This window comes from Amblyomma americanum, chromosome 2 (genome assembly GCF_052857255.1).
Source record: "Amblyomma americanum isolate KBUSLIRL-KWMA chromosome 2, ASM5285725v1, whole genome shotgun sequence".
NCBI lineage: Eukaryota > Metazoa > Arthropoda > Arachnida > Ixodida > Ixodidae > Amblyomma > Amblyomma americanum.
Window position 1 is genome coordinate 105,621,852 of NC_135498.1, and position 21,225 is coordinate 105,643,076.

At 45.3% G+C, this 21,225-nt stretch overlaps 1 protein-coding gene across 1 annotated transcript in view; it reads right to left on the minus strand.

The window, feature by feature from the left end:
* Positions 1 to 986: 986 nt before the first annotated feature.
* Dpm1 (Dolichyl-phosphate mannosyltransferase subunit 1) overlaps positions 987 to 21,225 on the minus strand; it is a 34,010-nt gene continuing 13,771 nt past the window's right edge. The window contains exons 6-8 of the mRNA XM_077655081.1: positions 18,624 to 18,692; positions 9,835 to 9,949; positions 987 to 1,251 (exon numbers count right to left, since the gene is read on the minus strand). Of these exons, the coding sequence (XP_077511207.1) occupies positions 1,147 to 1,251; positions 9,835 to 9,949; positions 18,624 to 18,692 (289 nt within the window). The 3' untranslated portion in view covers positions 987 to 1,146. The remainder of the gene's footprint in view (positions 1,252 to 9,834; positions 9,950 to 18,623; positions 18,693 to 21,225) is intronic.

A 21,225-nucleotide genomic window follows, 5' to 3' on the forward strand; every position in this document is an offset into this window, starting at 1 on the left:
GCAGTGTGGATGTTGACATCTGTCATACGTAACGGCTAAGAAAAATTTGAGAAATTCAGTGCCGCTTTTTCATGGACAAAGGCGGGCTTTACCTTCTGGAAGAGTAGCGCAATTTAGAAAACATGATGGCCATCCTAGTGCCAGCTTTAACAACAACTGCCAAAATTTAGAACATACAGAAGGCGGTTTGTACAGCACCTGGCTGAAATTTCACATGAAATTGGAAGGGTGTACATGAAAACAGAAAAGGTGTTTTACGAAGTGCTTTGCCGTACAACCCTTACCTGCCTAACTTAACCTAGCAACACAGCTGTCGTATGGGTTGTGCATTGCCCTCTGCAGTGATGACTGTGATAGTTACCCTCCCCACTAACTGGTTGCTCTGGCGCACCAGCAGGGCCACAAGGTAGCTTATTTGTGAGGCCACTGCTCCTTGGGCACATTCACCCACTCGCAGTGCACGCACACGTCCTTGTGAATGCAAAGTGGCCAACTGCCATAGCAACAAGGTCAAGGACCAAAGGTGTTTGATATACTGCGAGCAAGGCTAAAGGTAAGTCATGTAAGCAACTAGCAAGTAGGGTCCCCAACATTACAAACTCTGTATTGTGCACACCCAGTATGCAAGTAATGGTGTACAGTAGCAACACACCATCTGCTGTACACAGTTCACAGCTACACCAGTGTGCACTTTTTATCTCTCCTATTTTCATGCTACTATTTGTGTTACACTGCAATCCAACATGCTCTCTGATATCCAACTTTTGTGTAAGGCACTAACAATAGATGGCACCATGCCATATTGTTGTTTGAAGTAATATATTACTTGCAGCAGTGCAGCCACCATTATTATTAGATGGTGCACACACAAATGTTTGGGGCATAATGAGACATCTTGAACCTAGCAACAGCACTACTCACTTTGAGGGTAGTTATTCAGTTCAGAATTTTTTTCACCTGATGTACAGCCCAAGAAAACAGTGCAGTGCTTTCTGAATCATATATTTTGTTTCAAAACTGCATGACATAGCGGAAATTATGGCAACACCAAGAAAATTATTAGTACAGTTACAAAATAGACGACAATGCGCTCGTAAAAAAGGCGCCAACAAATGTGCTCCTAGGAATAATAAAGAAATTTTCGGGTCACGTTGTGGCAAACAGGTAGAGGAGGCCCTTGGCAAACTGGACAATCTCGTTGCTTCCCATCTTGGATTCCCCGTAGAACCGGTCCACAAAACTTATAGGAACCTGCAGGTCAGATCCAAAATTAAGACTTCAGGAAGTTGCCAGACATGCACAAAATATTTATGTTTATGGTGGGATAAAGATTTATTCACAGAAGGACAAGTTAAACAGTGATAACAAATGTTCAAGGTAGAAATTCTGTCTTATGATGAGAGCTGGACTAAGCAAATACATCTTGGTGTGTACAACATCTGCAGATTGTGTAAGCCACCACAGCCTTATGAGACCAGCTTCACACAATGAGGTGACAGCAACTAAATGAGATACACTGCACATTTTGTGATGTTCGCCCATGATTGATATGTGCCACTGCTGTTCTCGTTTTGTAATTTTCGTCTTACCACTGAATGCACAAAGAAACTTAAGATACATTATATGTACAAGGACTAAAGTTGTACACCAGTCTTCCCAAATGGCTGTCATAGTTATGTACCATCAGCCTCACGTGAAACATGAACAAAAGAACTGAAATGTGAGCATGAAAAATAAAAAATCCCAGCAATTTTATCAACTCAAGAGGAAATGCAGGCACAGTCTATTATAATCAACACTTCCAATCAGCTTACTATACACCTTTGATGTGAATATAAACTGCTATAGTATTCTGCCTCCCTATGTAATATATTTCAGTTTTGCAGTTTGCATTTAAATTCTCTTGTTTGCATTTCATTTCACACTCATAGTACCTGGTCTGGCTATACCATATTTTCAAGCTTGGGCATTTATAACACGAGAAATGCATACACAGAGTAAATAAATAACAGTAATTGTGGCTTGAAGACTGCAATGCAAACATGACTGATTTTCTAAAAAGAGGGCGTTTTATTGTTCTCACTGCTAATGGCTTACCGGCTAATTTCTCACACCTTTAATGCCACACAAGCATTTTTAAAAAAAGAACTATGCATAACTGATACCCCTGTCAAGCGAGTGCACTTACAGGGAATGCGCATCGGCATCCTGAGTGACACTTTAGGCTACCCGGTGGTAAACGGGAAGGCAAAGTGCACTTGTAGTAAAAGAAAATTGCAACACGAAATCAGAGAAATTTTTGAAGAGGAAGAAGAAAATGAAAAAAAAAAAACTTACAAAATTGGCTGTTTGACATGATAGCGAAAAATAAAACGAGCTTAAAGAGCTTCTAGCAATGAAAAAAAAATAGAAATAGAAGAAAAGCACAGACTAGCAAGAACTATCCCGAATTTTTACAACAAACAAGATGGCGGCAAGCAGCGGAGTTGCATCGGAGCGGAGGCTCCGGCGCGTCAGGGATGCTCGGCTGGAAGAGAGCGACGCCGGCTACTGCTCTGGTGAGCTCGCGTTCTGCGGCTTCGCATCGTGGACTTCCTGCCATTCCTGAGCCCGTTCCGGGGAGCTAACTGGGGACGCTACCACCTGCTATGGTCAGAGGTGTCTCCAGCGCTGTTGCCACCCGTCCGGGTGGTGCCCCCCGACGCCATCAACACCGGCATCACCTCCACGGGCGCTTGGACCGGGAGCTAGTACGACGCAGCCAGCGACGCCGCCAGCGATGCCAGCCGCAGCACGTCGAATGCCACCTCGATGCCGTCTACTGGACCCATACACATTCAGCACCTCTACGACTAAACACATGCTCAATGCCGTGGCCCATTCACTGCGCTCCCAGCCTTTCCCCAAGGCTATCCGCTCGAATCATAACAGATATGGGTCCAGATCATCTCTTTTGTCATTGAAAGGAGCCATCATCAACGCCGTAGCCACACCGAACCAACCGTGAGCACGAATGCCAACCGTTAACAGAAGAACGCTAGTAGTAGACGCTGGTAGCAGTGTTCCCGGGTCGTTTGTGTTTATAGTCTTTGTGTTAGTTTTGTGTTCTAGTGTGTGTGTCACGTAGGGAGTATTAAATGGGCGTCTGTGTGGGTACACCTGTCGCCTAGTCCATTCTTTCGGTCCGAGTATTTTCCGGGGAGATCCGTGACAAAGTTAAGTGTCGAGCCTGTGCCAGGATTCATTCCCTTGTTTCTTTTTTGCTTTGTCTCGGATCTTTCCGATCTCTCGACGGCAGGAAGTATGGATTTGGCAAAAACGTTAGAACTGGCGCTCAAGCTAGGGTTAAGCAAGGAAGAGGCGATACGTCTCTATGACGAGGAGAGAAAGAGACAAAAAGAGGAGGCAGATAGGCAGAGGAAAGGACGCAAGCACGCGCAGACGCTCGCGAGGCAGAACAGCGATAGACTAGAAGAGCTCGCCAGGCAGAAGAACAGGAGAAAAGAAGGATAGAACGGGTGCAGGAGTTTCTTTTGTGGAAACAGGCGCATGTCGCGGGAGGATATGAGGAGATCACGGACAGTGATCAGCGTTCCTTAGCAGGTAGAGAATCTCCTATACCGGCCAGAGTTTGTCCAAGGAAGCTGATGGCTCCTTTCGATGACAAAAGGGATGATCTGGACGCATATCTGCAACAATTTGAGCGGATAGCTTTGGGGCAAGGCTGGGAGTGCAGTGAATGGGCCATGGCATTGAGCATGTATTAAGTCGGTGTTAAGTCGGAGAGGAAGGATGCCTGGAAGGATGCCTGCTGCTGATTCCATGGACTACGAGAAAGTCAAAAAGGCACTCCTCCAAAGATTCAGGCGTACGGCAGGGGGTTTTCGTGAGATTTTGCACCGCGAGACCTGAGGATTCTGACACCGCTAAGCAGTTTTCCTGCAGGCTGACCAATAATTTCGATCGGTGGCTTGATATGTCAAACACAGAAAAGAGTTTTGAAGGGGTGTGTGACAGGCTGGTTACAGAGCAATTTTTAGCGTGTTGCAGCTCAAAGCTAGCGCTATTCCTGAAAAAAAGTTGTGTTCACTAGAAGAGTTTGCCGACACTGCAGACCAATTTTTCGAGGCTCAAGGGCTGAGAAATATGAGTAGTAACGCAAGGGAAGAAACTCAAAAGGTCCCAGAGACAGATGCGATCTAAGGTGCCAGTAAGGTGTGTTTTCTCTGCGGCAAGGTGGGACACCGTGCAGTTGACTGTCGGACTAGTAGCATTGCCCAAAAGGCACAAGTTCTGTGTCAAGGTTGTAACAGGAGGGGTCATACTCTGGATGAGTGCCGATACAGAACGCAGGACGGTGCTGCATGCATTGTCGACTCTCGGGCAGAACTTGTCACACCTCGTTAAGTTCCACTGCTAAAAGGAGCGCAAACGCCGCTGGGAAATGAGGCGGTGAGTGGAACAACCAAGTCGAAAGCAGCAATGCCGCTGATGGTTGGGCAAATAGCGGACCGTCCTATATTAGGTCTTATGAGACAGTGGAGCCAACACAGTTTTGGTTCGGAGAAGCCTGGTGGAGGACGAGGATCTTACAGAGGAAGCGTCGGCCACCACTCTCATCTTGGGAAACATTACGGGTGCAAGAAGTGTTGAAGACACCGATCCCGAGTAGAGGATGATCGACGTTGAAGAACACCCAAAAGAGGAAAGGCCCTCGACAACCCAGGCGGGTGATGGGGCAGTCAGTTTCTCGTTGGCCGTGGAGACAAGGGCTCAAGCGACAACCCGAGCAATGCGACGTCCGCTCTCTACTCCTGTTACGATGTTCCTGAGCGTAACACCAGGCGAAATGGCAATTAGACAGAAAGAAGAGCCGAGCTTGAAGGCCTGCTTCGAAAGAGTCGGGGAAAAAGTGAAAAGAAAGAGGAGTCATAAATCATTTGAATATCAATTGGTAAATCGTCTTCTGTACAGGGAATGCATATTTAGCTCAGGAAGGCGGTCCAACAGCTAGTGTTACCAGAAGATAAGAGAGAGACCGTGTTACGCTTAGGACATGATGTCATTATGGCCGGACACGAGGGTGTTAAAAAAACGGTGTCTCGGATCACCGAGGAGTTCTTCCGGCCAGGTGTCCAGAGTGACGTTAAACGCTTTGTTCACTCATGTGACGTGTGCCAGCGCACAGTTCCGAAGGGAAGAGTTGGTCCCGTACCTTTGGGAAAGATGCCAGCCATCGATCTACCGTTTCAAAGAGTGGCTATTGACATTGTGGGGCCTATCTCTCCAGTTTCCGCCAGAGGCAATAGATATGTGTTTACTCTGGTTGACATGGCCACTCATTATCCTGACGCTATTCCATTGAAGGCTATTGGCAGTATCCAACTGGCGGAGGGTCTTGTGGAGATGTTCTCGCGTTATGGATTCCCGAGGGAAGTTTTGAGTGACCGGGGCTCGAACTTCACATCAGAAATAATGAAGGAGGTTAACCGACTTCTGTCAGTAAGGCAACTGAGTTACTGACAATGCTTTACCATCCCATGTGTATGGGCTTGTAGAGCGGTTCAACGGCACACTCAAAAATATGATCAAGAAAATGTGCCAGGAGAGACCTACTGATTGGGATAGATACCTCCCAGCTCTTTTGTTCGCTTACCGTGAAGTACCGCAAACGAGTCTCGGTTTCTCGCCCTTCGTGATGTTGCATGGGAGAACCTTTAGAAGTCCACTTACAATACTCAAGGAGCTGTGGGCTAATAAGGAGATTGCATCAGATCTCAAGACAACATACACATACGTTCTTGAGTTGCGGGACAAGTTGGAGGAAACATGCAGGCTTGTACATCAAGGCCTGGAAAGGGCACGCGAACGATAAAAGGACTACTATGACAAGAAGGCCACTCACAGGAATCTGAATCCGGGCGACAAGGTTCTCATCATGCTACCCACAGATCATAATAAGTTATTGATGCAGTGGAAAGGCCCTTACCTTGTGACGCAGAAGGAAAATGACATGGATTGTGAGTTATTGATAAATAACACTAAGAAGGTTTTCCATGTAAATATGTTGAAAAAATACGAAGAAGGAGGGCCCATAGAGTGCGCCCCCAAAGTAGCATGTTTGGTAGGAGCCGAGGAGACAGGTGACGTTGCCGAGGTGCCCACGTGCAGTGGGAAGAAAAATGCAAGAGGGCATGAGCTACTAATAAAGCCCAATGTAAATGAAGACAGACAATCACAGCTCTACTCCAAATCAAGGAAGAGATGTTTTCGGACAGGCCAGGTAAAATGAAGGTCATACGTTACAAATTAGACCTGTATACCAATAGAGCCAACTAAACAGCTCTAGGTATTTCTGGCATGTATCTTATGGTTGTTGCTGTTATGTGATTATACAAAGGAGTGTGTTGTGGACATTAATATGTGTATTAAGGACACCCCAGGGACAACGGCAGTGGTGTGTTAATGTTCCGTAAGTGCAATTGGTGTGCTGTGTTAGTGGTGTGCTTTTGGTGTGTGCTGGACATCTGTAGTGTGTTGTGTGCTGGGTCCAGAATCTCCACAGCAGTTAGTCGGTTGGCTGGATCGCTTGAAGATGAGGATGATGTGAGCAGCTTTTCATGGAAAAACTCTTGAGAGAGGGGGCCCTTGTCACATATAATAGGGAGTCTGAAATAAAAGTATGAGGGAAAGAGATTTGAAGAAGACAAAGAGGATGGTGATAAGGATGACGTGGATTAACCGAAGACTAAAGAAGATTAAGAAGAAGCATTCGGTGAGGTGGAGAGAGAAGAGGCATTCGGTGAGGTGGAGAGAGATAATTGGTGGAGACGAGAAGAAGAAGAGGAGGACGACAAGGATTACGTGGACTAACGCCAAGGCTACAAAAGCACGAGGGAGTGCGAGGCACGGGGGAGTCGGAGGCTTCGGCAGGTCAGGGACGCTTCGGCTGGAAGGGAGCGACGCCGGCTACTGCTCCGGTGAGCTCGCGTTCTACGGCTTCCCATCGTGGACTCCCTGCCGTTCCTGAGCCCGTTCCGGGGAGTTAACTGAGGACGCTACCACCTGCTACGGCCAGGGGTGTCTCCAGCGCTTTTGCCACCCATCCGGATGGTGCCCTTAACGCCAACAACACCGGCATCACCTCCACGGGCGCTTGAACCGGGAGCTTGTGCGACGCAGCCAGCGACGCCAGCCGCAGCACGTCGAACGCCATCTCGACGCCGGCTACTGGACCCATACAACGCCGCAGCCGCACCGAACCAACCGTGAGCACGAACGGCGACCGTTAACAGTAGAACGCTAGTAGTAGACGCTGGTAGCAGTGTTCCCGGGTCGTGTGTATTTATAGTCTTTGTGTTTTGTGTTAGTTTAGTGTGCTAGTGTGTGTGTCACGTACGGTGTATTAAATGTCGTATAGTCCATTCTTTCGGTACGAGTGTTCTCCGGCGATTTTCCCGAGCCAGTCATGCTCGATTCATGCCATCCGACTAGACAAACGGTATAAATGCGTGGTAGGGTCATTGAATTTGGTTCCTAGACATTTGTCAACGGCGCGGATGCTGCGCGATTGCCGACACACAAACCATAGAATTAGCACTGCGTCGTCGACAACGGTGCGCCGAAAAACTCTCGTTTTGCAAGTTTCATGGCTGCACACCTCAGGAAAAAATTGCGCAGTAATCAAACAAAGCCCCTATTACAAAACCGTTCAGTTTTCACGACAGCGCAGCGTACCTACAATGAGCGGCTAATAGTTTTTTGAGCACAAGAAACACAACTGAGCCACGGCATTTGCAGCGCTTTGCAGCGCAACTCTTGTAGCCTTCCGTGACCTCCCACCCTCAGAGAAGCGGCCACTGCCTTCGCAATTCGAAATACCCCGAAGGTTGAAAGCATGGGCGGCGACCACGGTCTTGTACATATGCTTGGTCAGATTAGAGCAGAGGGACAAGGGTTGCAGGTGCCCGGTAAGAACTTGAAACAGCCAAAGCTCACTGCCCTTTTTGCACCTGAATAAAGTTTTTCTTCACTGAACACATTGTATTTTGACTTCCTCGCAGTTGCAGCGCAATTAAAGCTCGACTGCTTTAGTTTTTCTCAGGTGGTCGCTTATATCCAATTACCGCTTATAAGAAATTTTTTCACCGTCCCACTGACTTCGTTATAACAAGCAATTACTGTATTAAGTTTAATAAGATGTGACCATACCTTGGTAAAATACGTGTTGTCAATTGCAATACGAGCTTTTTTTTTTCATTCAAAATATTAATGCTGTCTGCAGTGCAGCCTTCAATGAAAAGGTAATGCTCCTTTCCCACCACCAATGAAGTGCTTTGTCTTTTGTAACAAGATGGCACCACACTGCTTTGCATTTCTTAATTGAAGCAGTAGCCAAGGTCAACTTAAACTGTTGTTGATGGGGTTTACATCACTGTGCTGAAACATCTTCGGGAGTGGAAACTCGAATGTATGCTATGCTATAGTAAGAATGCCCAATAACTGTCTGGTGCCTGGGACTATATAACCGTAAAAACCGGACTATAGGTCGACCACACAACTAACCAATTCTAAAAATGAAAAACATCTTTTTCCATGGAAAGAGTACCAAAAGACACCCTTACAATGAAGCAAATGCGACTCGACAGGTTGCACAATGGTGACAGTATTTATTTTCATTTGAATGCTGTTCATATGTACACCCAGCCAATTTTTTAACAGCATCGCGCACCCATTGACCCGCGTGTTTGTTTCTGGCACACAGAAGTACGGCGCCGTGGAGCAACACCCTTCCTTTTCATGATCACCACACCCATGATGGCGAGCCCTTGAATTGTGCCCTCGTGAGTCTAGAGGTACGTGTGATCTCTACCGCTTTCACGCGGATGCATTCAGCAGTCACAGGCAGCGATCTTGCACGCAGCGCAACCTTTCCTTCCAATTCTGGATACGCTACGGTCCGCCCATGAAATGATGTTTTCTTCTGGTTGCTGCAAGTTGTAATACGCAGCTTCTGCCTCCACCAGTACTGAATGCTCTTTTCGGATACTCCAAATTCGCGCTGTGCCGCCAGGTTGCCGTGAGCTTCCGCGTACTGAATCGCGTTTTTCTTGAAGGTGATGGCGAATTGCTATCGGCTTGCGCTCATTTTGAAACAAAATGTGAAAAAGCAGCCTTTAACCAAAATAGCTTTGCAACAACGGAAACTCAAAATAGCGGTGCGACAACGTCGCCACGCCTCACTACTGCTGATGGCGATGGTGATGGAGGCTGTTGACTTCAGCCGCCCATTGTTGCAAGACTTTCGTAGTTTATCTGCTAATGACCGGTATATAAGACGGGGGCCGACTTTTCGCCATGGTTTCTTGAAAAAAAGTTCGACATATACTCCGGTTTTTACGGTAGTTTTCAGTCCATCAGTTTTGCTGGTGTGCAAATGCTACCATGTTCGCTGATCATGGTTTCCAGCCCTGGGATATATAAAACAGGCGCATCCACTGTTTGAGGCATTCTCAGTAGAAATATTCTACAGTGTTTTTAACAGAACAGCTGAGGAATCGGGCACCTTGGCCACTAGTTTTCTTTTGACTGGAAAAAAAACTGGGGCCTTAAAACAGCCGTCAGTACCTTTAAACAACTGCTGACAGGTAACCAAAGATGTCTAACACTGTGCTGCACCTTGAGCTGCTAGTTTCGATAGGTTTCCTGCAGTAAGCACTGTGACTCATCACACGTCGAGCTCTCCTATAATTCCCCTATATGGTAATGTTTCAAGTGAAAAAGATGCGGTGAAAACAATCAAGCTGCTGACCGCACAATCTCTATTGCACTTACCTCGCCTATGGAGCACCCAAACTGCCGGGCACGTGCAATCATCTCCATCTGGAAGACATATCCTTTGGAAGTGCAGCTGTCCACTAGCTTCTGTAACACATCCTTCTTGTACAACCTGCAATTTACAGCACAAATAGAGAAAATGAAAAAGAAGATTAACCAATTAACCAATAAACAATATATACATAAGCAAAGCAAAGTAGTAAAGCGTTTTTTTTCGTATGATTCTGAGCATTTATAGAGGGCCTGAAGCTCTCTTGACAAAGCTGTTGCTTGTTCACTGCCGAGGCTTTTTCCTCTCATCTCGGCATTTGCTATAGCAGGCTGGAATGGCAGGTCTAGTGTAGCCCATGTATAATTCCTACACTGTTTGTCCAGCTATAACGACATTACGGTGTTTCCTGCCTCTTCTTTCTTGCTGGCATAATTGTGAACATGGTTATGAACACACTTTGAATAGTGAAATTGGCCACAGGCAAAATTTCACCCTTATTAATGCGCCATTAGCCAAGTGAGAAGGCAAGGATTGAACAAAAGACAAAAAAGCACCAAGTAGAGTGCTGCACAGCCCCTGAGCAATCACCATGAAGACTGGAAGAAAACTGTGCATGTCATTCAAATAATATGTACTGGCACCGGCAATCCCTTTTTTAAGCAAAAGAGCAATCACTAGCTGCCATATCTCAAAAAGCGGACACATGAAATCCAGAAAAAATTCAGCTGCACGCAGCAAACATTTTTCACACAGCCTACATGACTGCACAAGACCACAAACAAAAAGTGCATGTTGAAGATAAGTTGGATGAAGCGCCTTTATCTCAGAGCACCTATGTGTGAACAGATTAGCAACACCACTGGTGGTGACAATAGCGTGCTGCCAAGTGTTACTCACCTGTGCATGAGCTTACACCAAAGCACAGCACTTTCTCTGGACTATGCTACGATTAAACCTGGATGTAACGAACCTCCATATAGCTCATTCCTGGATATAAGGAAGTTTTTCATTTCTCCAGCGCCGCCCCCATTGAAGTGCATGTATTTCAGACCTCCATGTAATGAAGGTATTGCAGCAGTTGACCTTGATGTAACGAACTGGCTACACAATTTATTTGTTAGCTAGTGCTGAGCTACTCAAAATTTGGCAGAACCGCACAAAATTTTCGTGATGATAAAGCACGAACTGACATGAGAGGAACGTCGATCGCAACGAGCGGCCACAGTTGACACGATGCGCCGTGCTCCAGCGCTTTCTCTTTGGGAATGTCATACCAAGTAGCAAAACCACAGTTTATGCTCAAAAGCAGCAAAAAATAATAGGGCACAGCAAAAAATTAAATGACATGAGCAGTGCGACCACCGCGCGGCGGCCATCGCCGCTGCGTGGTTGCTCGCATGATTCCGACTGTGATAGCTATCGCGTGCCGAGAGCGGGGACGACGGTGAGCGCCGGTGATGCAAGGTAAGGAGTCTGTTTCCTGGGGCAAAAGTGAAGGGAAGACCGACAAAGGAAAAATGCGGGTAGAAGCACATGCCTCCGCGGTCGGTTTATGGCAACGGCGCAGCTAACGGCGCAGCTGCGCGCGTTCCCCTCTAGCTCGGTTGCAGTGCCCCCGCCTCAAAAACACTCCTTGCCCCACTTGTAGCGGTATTGCACGAGCCGCGGCAGAGGTGGCGGCAGCTGCTGCAGCAGTCGCTATCAGTGCGATCATGAAACCTTTCTCTGCGTTTATGACTTCAAGTAATGCTGCTCTGTAATCATTTTTAATGTGAATTCACCTACATTTATTTCTTATTTTGGTTTTCGTTCTGCAGCGTCCTTTCGACTCTTCTCGCGAAAACTGCGTGGAACGAAAAGTTGCAGACTCTCTTCAATTCCGTTATATCCAGGTTTAACTGTACATCATTCACTCCTATCTCCTCCTTATTTCAACATTTGAGACTCATTTCTGCACAAGTACTCAAATGGTAATGTAATATGCAGAAATAGCATGAGGTGCGCTCAAAACAGGAACTCACTGTGCAGTAAGGTATGTGTAGCTTTGGTGTCAAAATATACAGCCTACAAGGTTCGCTTTTGGGTCATACAACACGGTGCATTATGCATAGCCAGCACTCCAAATCTCTTGAAGCTGAGAGCAAGTCTTGTCCTGGCCTTTCCAAGGCTTAGGACTTCCAGGAGTCAAAGAACTTCACTATACTCCTTCGAAGCAAACTTCCCAAGTTGTGTGTTTTTCACAAAGGGCATAAATAACTTTAGTAGAAAACGCTTGTGGGCTAGTTGGTACATGTTCGAGAAAGGTTAACACTGTGCAAAAAAGGACGAGGGCAAGAAGCAAAAAAACGAGTACAACTGCGCCCGTGGTGTTGCACTTGTTTCTTTGCCTCTTGTCCTTGTTCTTTTTATCCAGTGTTAACTTTTCTCGAGCTATGCTTTACATCGGGACCAGAAATGTAAAGAGCGAAGCCTACGTGCAGAAGTTTACTGCTAACTACATAATTTCTGAAAATTTCTGTGCATTTACAACTGACCTATAACTGGATGCCCATAATGATGCTTCAGTGAATGAGTTGTGACTGAGTTGTGTGTTTTTACGGATAATGAGCTTTGTCTTTTACAGGCGGATAAAATCACAGATTTTGTTGCCATGCCCAGAGCCATGTTTGTTGAAAAAGCTTTGCAAGCAGTGAATAAAAATTTCGTAGCAGTGAAAAAACGTGACACCCAGATTAAAGGCAAATTTGCGGAATTTTGTAAGCGTTTAGAGCTATTACCGCTTGCTAAAGACATCACAAGTAGTGAAAGTGGCGGGTTACAGGTGTTTTTTAGTGTGAAGACCCATAAACCTGATGCCCCCTTCGTACAATTGTAAGTGAAAGGGGAACATGGCAAAATCATGTCAGCAGATTCCTTCAAAAAGTGTTGAATGGCCTCAAGATAAATGATCCATTTTTGGCGAGGAGTTCTATGGATGTAATTAATTTCCTAAAGGAGAACCAAGATGTAAGATACGCCTTTTCGGTTGATGTTGACAACCTTTTCAATTCTGTTCCGCATCAAGAACTGTTTGCAGCTGTCAAGGAATGTATTGACGATAACGGAACCGTTCAATTTCAAAATGTGTCGGGGATGACTGTAGATAACTTTTTAGCGCTTTTAGAATTTTATTTGTGTAGTACGTTTATCGCCTTTGACAAGGAGTTTTATCTGCAAAAGAAGGGGATATGCATTGGGTCATGCGTCGCCCCGGTTTTATGTGATATTTTTTTAGCATGCATTGATCGCCATTTGAACTATCATTTTAAGCAATCTAAGATTGCCTGTGTTCGAAAAGTGTTTCGTTATGTGGATGACTTTTTAATTGTTTTGGACAAGCATTGTGCCATTCCCAATGAGGATACGCTTATGAGTGTACTGCATGACTTCAAAAAGCATGGAAGGGGGCTCACTTTCACGTATGAGCTCCCGGTTGAAAACAGCCTGCAGTTCTTGGATGTGAGATTAAGGTTTATGAATAAGCACGTGTGCTGGTCTTACTTGCCCAGAGCACAAAAAGAACTTTTGCCTTATAGTTCATCCCATTCAAAGATTGTGAAGAGAGGCATCGCAAAACTCTGCTTAGAATCTGCACTCTTAAAATCCTGTGTGCATGATATGCAAGATAGTTTTGAGAACCAATTGGCTAGGCTTGAGGCCGCCGGCTTCCCTGACTCGGTAGTTGTCGCTGTTGCAGAAGCGTTATTGAAGAAGTTGAAGCCCGGAACTCGGAAGGAGGCAATAACACCCCCGCAGGCTAAAATAAAACCTGCAGTGATGCCCTACGTGCACAAACTATCTCATGGCCTCAAAAAGGTGGCAAACCGGCACAATGTGCCGTTGGTCTTTTCAGCCCCTCGGAAGCTAGGCCAGTTGGCCCGACTCATCACAGGTGATGACAAGAAATCTGGGTGTAAAAAGAGGCACGGGAACCGCTTTGCGGAATGCGCCACAGGCGTTGTGTACGAAATTCCCTTGACGTGTGGCAAGTCCTACATAGGGCAAACGGGGCGCTGCGTCAACGACCGTCTCAGGGAACACGAAAGAGATTTAAGGAATAGGGAAGGTGCTAACCTTGTTGAGCACTGCGCAACTTGCAAAGATTGCACACCGATGTTTTCGGCAGTGAGGATTCTAAGCAGAAGCAAATTAAAAACAACCCGTGAAACGATAGAGGCATACTATATTAAAAAAGCTGGGTCAGAGTGTGTCAGCGATACCTCAGTCATTCTGTATAATACAGAAAAGGCGTTCCTGTCAAAGTTTCTGCGATAAAGATATGATGAGATTGTTTTTCCTATTTTTCCCTTTTTTGGTTCTTTTACGGTGTGCGCCTGCGCTGGTCTGAGAGTATTTAAGCTGTGTGTGTGACTCTGAATAAACAGTTGTAAGTCAGCGCTGTGTTCGTCCTTGTTCGTCCTTCTTCTTTTCTGTCTTCTGTCTTCTTTTCCTTGGCTAAAAACGTGCCGTTGCGCTGAAGAACTATGAACTTCAATCAACAATACCAACTAGCCCAAGAACTAACTCTACATAAGAAAGCTTATCAGATCAGCAGCCTATAGCCAGTTGTGTGCAAAAAATTTTACAGTACTATTGAGGTTACGCTCAGCCACCTGCTATGGCAGAAGCCGGTTTCCTCAGACACAATCAACGTGAGTGGAAACGTAGAGTTAAAAAAAGCGGTAATACTGCCGTGAATAAAATGAAACGCGAAGGCACGCTGGAAATATCAAAGGGAACAAAAGTTTCAGAATCTGTGCCAAAGAACCAGAACTTCGAAGTACCAAATCTGAACTATTGCAAGCCTAATGCAATTATTGTTTCCTGCAATTGTGTGATAAACACCCAATCATGGTATGATGCATTAACATGCTGACACAACTGCTTTGAAGACAGTCCCTTAATGACCGACTATGAAGCTAAAGCCTACTGTATATTTTATCATAGTGGAAATATTTATTCCTGATAGGGCTGTCGATCACACGAAACGTCTAGATCAATCGGTAGCAACAAGTTAAGCGCAGCTTTTACACAATAAGGATTCATTAAAATGAAATGGTGAGCTATAAATGTAGAACTATAAAGGGTGGAACTAAAAATATGTTTACTGCCCTGTAACGTTAGTAGGGCTGAAATTCACTTCAGTGAAGATAAAGTACAATAAATGCAATACAGTCGAGCCTAGATATATCAAACCCACATATACTGAATTACTGTTCACACTGAACAGTTGGGACATTCCCTACAAAATCCCTTGCAAAAGTACAGCTATTTTTCTCATTTATCGAACTTAAGATCGCAATTCATTCTGTATATAGAATGGCATGCTGCACCCCTGTAATTGGCACGTATCTTAACAGTGCTCTTCAATGACTTTTTGCGTGCAGAGAAAGGTCGGCTGTGTAGGTTCAGGCACCTCCTGACAGCACAGGAGCTGTCAATCCATGTGATGACAAGAACACGGGGTGTGCTTCCGCCTCTTGTAGTCATTTTCCACGCTACATCACTGCCATGCGGTGAAGCCAAACTAACTAAAGCATAACAGCAGACCTCACTTGGCGTGGTTTACTGAAAAAGACAGTGCAGAAACCAACTGCACCTGAGTTATAATTATTCTAGTTATAGTGTACTGGTAACATGATCAGGCACCTTATGATAGGCAGTGGCTAATTCCAAAGCACTGTCTGCTGCGATGTCGATGTGAAGCGGGTTAAGCTTAGCAACACATCGCTGTAAGAAGTGCATTATTAGCACAAGTGTAGTGTATTCGAACTTGTAAATTACAGAACACATTATCTACTACCATTTTTTATATACTGAATAATCGATATATCGAACTATTTAAGGATCCCCTTCGAGTTCAATACAATATATGCAGGTTCGATTGTAATACCCGTCAGACGGGACTTCTTCACGGCCTTTACAGTAAAGTTGTCTTAATGTACTAAAGGAGGAAAACCAAAAAGGAGCAGCGGCGCTGCTACACGGCAAATCCAAAGGAGCTAGAGCGCGGCCTCCGTGAATGCCAAAAGTCACCGCTGTGTGTGAAGCGGCGCTAGTAACATTATGAAATTAAAGCAGACTGTAGCACTTCAGCTAAGAGGATAAGAGTGCTTTCGTGTATGTTTGAAAAAGTAGCTATCACGAAATTAACTGAGCGTTCTGATGGTGAGAAACAGATATTTTGAAACAAAAGTTTCTTTTTTTTTTTAATCGTTCCTGGTCCGACCACGGTAGGTGCACTTTTCCGTTCGGCTCCTCGTTGTGTGCGAGAAGCGTGCTTCGTTGCTATGTCCTTGTGCGTATTTCAAAGAAATTAGGTTGTGCCTGGTTAGAGTGCTGCCGTAATCATGAGCGACGAACCGCAAGACATTAGAACGAAGTGTGTAATTGCCATGAAGAGCAAACAAAGAAAAAACAGCAAAGCGAGAAGCGCAAGCACGTGTGTGTCGATGCGGCTGCTGAAATGCGTTCAAGTCCTTTCTTAGCAGTGTAGATGTCTTAAGTCATCCTCCTCTACGGTTAAGTGCACTGTAATGCAAAATTAACCATTAAGTAAGATAAATTAGATTTTTTTTTACGTTTTCAAAACTAAATATTGCGTCAATTTTTTATTCTTTGAGCTCGCAAGCTGCCGCTGCCGTCCGGGTTGCTCCTTTAAGAAACTTTAAGGCCGCTGACAGCCGCCTTTGCGGCTACGGACCTTTTTCGCAAAGGTCTCGACGCTTTTCCGTGTAGATGCGCGTCAGGCGCCTTTGGGGCAAAGGACCTTAATTCCTAAGGCCTTACACGTGCCCGTGTGACAGAGGTATAACTGGCATGTGCTAACTTGTTAGCTAAACTAACTGCATTGAAGCACTTGGCGAAGCAGCTACAGGAAATGTGGGGTACAAAAATTATTACCCAGGCAGCTATAAATAGCGAGCTAACAATGAGTAGTTGGTGAAGAAAACCTTGACTATGGTCCAAGTTTTGTGACATCTTTCTGTTCCATCACCAAAAAGTTTTAACTCAGAACAAGTTGAGGAGGAAAAGTCAGTGTATCACATCTCCTTCAGCGATTCTGAGGAGTCATGAAAGAGAAAAATTCTCCAAAAAGTATATATATTAAAATGGTAGGGACACCAAATATTCGGTTTCATGTTTTTTTTTAATTATGTGCAAGAAATCAGTATATGCGGATCACCATGTGGGATTGATTTCCGGTTAGCGAAAAATTTATAACTGATTTTCTTCTGTTATCAGAGTTGTGCTCACATGCGATGCACAATAACTGCTGCATAACCCCGGCTTTCCTCCTCTTATGCCAGCTGCCCACAAGAGCCGGAATGACAACTTATGAATGAGCAACTATTATCCCATAATTTTTGTGTGCTTCACACCACCTTTACCTTGCTGTGATGTCATGGTCTCTGTTCCACTGGCTGAAACTGAAACGTAAACTACATTGGAGGAAAAATTCAATTGCGCCGATTATTTACCAAGCATGGCAAACTCCAAGGAGAACCATGCTTTCGAGCAGTTTTGCATTACTAAGTTTCTGTGTCTCTACTTCAATACTCGGTCCCTAATCCTTGAGCACTTACACAAACAAACAAAAAAATGAAAACCCCTATTCAAATGAGCTCGAATGAGCTATAACAATGACCAGTCTTTTTTTCCCTCTACATTTCTTAGTTCTCTGAAACTGCCAAGAGAATGAAGTAAAAATGGTAAACCAGGGTCAGTACGAAAACACATAGTCAGGTCCACCTCAGAAAAAGTTGAGACGCAAGCAAGGACAACAGAAAAAGTTGATGTGAGGCAAACAAATACCGTAAAAACCGGACTATAGGTCGGACTTGAATATAGGTCGACCCCCCAACTAACCAATTCTAAAAATGAAAAAAATCTTTTTCAATGGAGAAAGTACCGGAAGGCACCCTTACCTTCAAACAAATGCGACTCAACAGGTTGCACAATGGTGACAGTATTTATTTTCATTTAAATGCTCCTCGTATGTACACCCGGCCAATTTTTTAACAGTATTGCGTGCCCACTGACCTGCGTGTTTGTTTCTGGCATAAAGAAGTACAGCGCCGCAGAGCAAAGCCCTTCCTCTTCATGAATCGCCGCACCCAGGATAGCGAGCCCTTGAATTGCGCCCTCGTGAGTCTAGAGGCACGCGTGACCTCTACCGCTTTCACGCAAATGCATTCAGCAGTCACAGGCAGTGATCTTGCACGCAGCGCAACCTTTCCTTCCAATTCTGGATACACTGCAGTCCGCCCACGAAATGATGTTTTCTTCTGGTTGCTGCAAGTTGTGATACGCAACTTCTGCCTCTGCCAGTACCGAATGCTCTTTTCGGATACTCCAAATTCGTGCTGTGCTGCCAGGTTGTCGTGAGCTTCCGCATACTCAATCGCATTTTTCTTGAAGGCGACGGCGCGACGGTGAATTGCCATTGGCTTCCGCTCATTTTGAAACAAAATGCGAAAAGCCAGCCTCTAACCGAAACAGCTTTGCAACTAGGGAAATGCAAAATGGCGGTACTGCTGCTGATGGCGATGGTGATGGAGGGACGCTGTTGAGTTCTGCCACCCATTGTTTCTAGACTTTCGTAGTTTTTTCCCCAATGACCGGTATATAAGACGGGGGTCGACTTTTCACCATGGTTTTTTTTAAAAAAAGTTCGACCTATATTCCGGTTTTTACGGTAATCACATGAGGTCTCTTCAAAAAGCAATGTAGATAAGTTTGTTCGCAGCCTCACCGAAAGCTTCCAGTCAAGTCGGATGCGCCTGGCCTCAGAAGGAGCTGCGTCAGGAAATTGGCTGCCCGGCTGGGGATGAGAAAACAAGCAAAAAATAAACCACTCAAGCAGCCACAGTTGACTCAGCAACCAGCACAAGCAATCCACATTTATTTCATTCCTCTTCCTTTCCCTCCCTTCCATACAAGTTCAAGCACACTTGTGCAAATCACAAACCCCAGCCTTTCAAGCTTAATCACTGCTCGTTAAGAATGAAAGATTACACAGAGTGCCAGCGCGGCCAAAAGTAGTAGCACAACAGGGTTCCCCTTGCTGCACTAGTACAAAGATTCACTGATCTGTAACAATGTGTGAAAGTTGCCTACACTACACTGGCGCTGCACTGGTCCAGTGGTTTGGTTACAGTGCTAGGCAATCGACCCGAAAAAGGCGGGTTCGATCCAGGCTGCCGGATTTTTACGGGGGTGAGGTGCTAGCTCATGTACTATGCGATGTCAGTTCACGTTAAACAACGCCAGGTGCTCAAAATTATCCAGTGCCCTCCACAATGGATCGCTCACAATCCAAGTCGCTTTGGGACTCTAGACCCCACAAAACCAAGCCAAAAAGTTTCCTCCACCTTTTTTGTGTTCAGGTAATTACACTCACCAGCTACTGCTTGCCTTAGTAACAGAGATCTTTAATCCCAAATATTACATCCGTAACCACTGCATACGTTCCTAACTAATCCTTCCTAAACTGCTGGCTCATCTGTATTAAAATCCTGAAGAGAGGAGGAATTTTGTAGTGGGCTTAATCGTGACGTCAAATTTGGCTATGCGGCTTGGAGCATTACCAGTCACAAAACTTTCCCAAGCTCAATTGGAAACCAAACAGTTCAAAATTTATAGGTCAACGGACTGCTCTACCATGTGCAGCAGTCGACCAAACAGGGTTGCTCAGTAAAACACGTTGCTCAGAACGCAGACGGGGAAAAAAGGAGTTGCAAGGCAGTGATGACAGCTAGTGTCATAGCTCATAGGCATCTCTTAACCTTCCAAAGCTGGCCATAGGATATTCTCTATATTTTGGGCTGGAGCTCTGCAACTAACGTGACTGAGGAGCTCTGGTGTTACGTATGTTTTCATTTTCTGGTGTAAATCCGGGACTTCCCTCACTTTGGCCATAGGGCTACGACCCATGACGGCATTGGAAACAACTTCACAAAGACCACACGCAAGCACAAAAAAACTAAGACATAACCGATGAGCATTCCCCTGCCCACCCTAAACACATGACACTTGAGGAGGGCTGCGTCATCCGACATACCCAGGCACACATACACTGGTGACGCAATATACAAAAAGCATTATACTCTATCTGCAAGGCCAGCTGGGAGAGCTCGTTTGCGCTACCACTGGGGACCAAATCATGCCTACTGTCAGTCCTTACGCAATATGTCTGCGACGTGCTCAGCAAAGAGTGGTAATCTTTTCCTTGGGAGATCGGGCCAGACCTTGAAAAAATAGTCGTTCTCTCTCGCCAAAATAAAAAGGACGGCGCATGCTTGACAGCGACACCAGGCCCAAAGCAAAGTATTTTGCAGCTTAATGCTTAAGGTGTCATTTGTTTTTAAGAAGGCAGAATGCCATCCACATTTTTCTTCTTTCTTTCAGCAAACACGAGACACCCTCTCAGTGACAGGTGAAGCCACTATGCTTTGTAATGTGGGACGGTATGTTACCAGTTATATCCATTAGCAGAAAACAAGGCAGTAGAACCCATTTACAACAGACAAGTATTGGAGATGAAAACAGCGTTTCGTGTTCTCATTAATCACAGATTTCTTGCTGTGTTTATGTTGTCACTAAGTGACTACGAGTATAAAAATGAAGTTTATAGCTTGTTACATAGGCTTATTAGCAGCAAAAGTGGCTGTTTACTGTCATCTGCTTGACAAAATGTGAAAACACCATATGCATCAAGGCACCCTGCTTTCTACTCCACTACAGCCACACCTGTTGGTGAGCTTAGCCCTCGGTAAATTTAAGTCGTAAAAACAAGATCAATATTCTGATATAGATGGAGTTCTGAGCTAAGCAAAGCACTGAATTTTTTTTCGTTTACTGATCATGAATTATAAAAATTTCAGCCCCCTGTCCAGCATTATTTTGTAGAGCACACTCCGTTATGCAAATCAAGCCCTTTATAATAAAAGGAGTCCCATGTTGCAGAGCACCATACACGGCCGACGAAGAGCATGCCTACTTTGAACGCACTATCGCGTTGAAAGGTGACCACAGCTGCCGCGATCCGAGTAATGAGCGGCGAATTAGAGGTGCACTTCTTCCTGCGTGTCTCCTCAAGTTAGCAAGTGCATCAATGCCTTGGAAAATGGACTTGCCACACGTCCTGCTTTAACCCACATATGCCAGTGTCCTACATGTAGAACACTGCCTTTCTGCGCAGTAACTGTAAAGGTTTACTTTACAGACCAGAATATGATGCTCTTGCACCAGGGCCGGTTCGCGCACTCTCAAACCCAGGCATCCGGCGTCATCTTCAGCCGAGCTGCCAAAACGTTACAAAGTGCCTTTGTGCTATGCACAACAAGCAAGCGTTG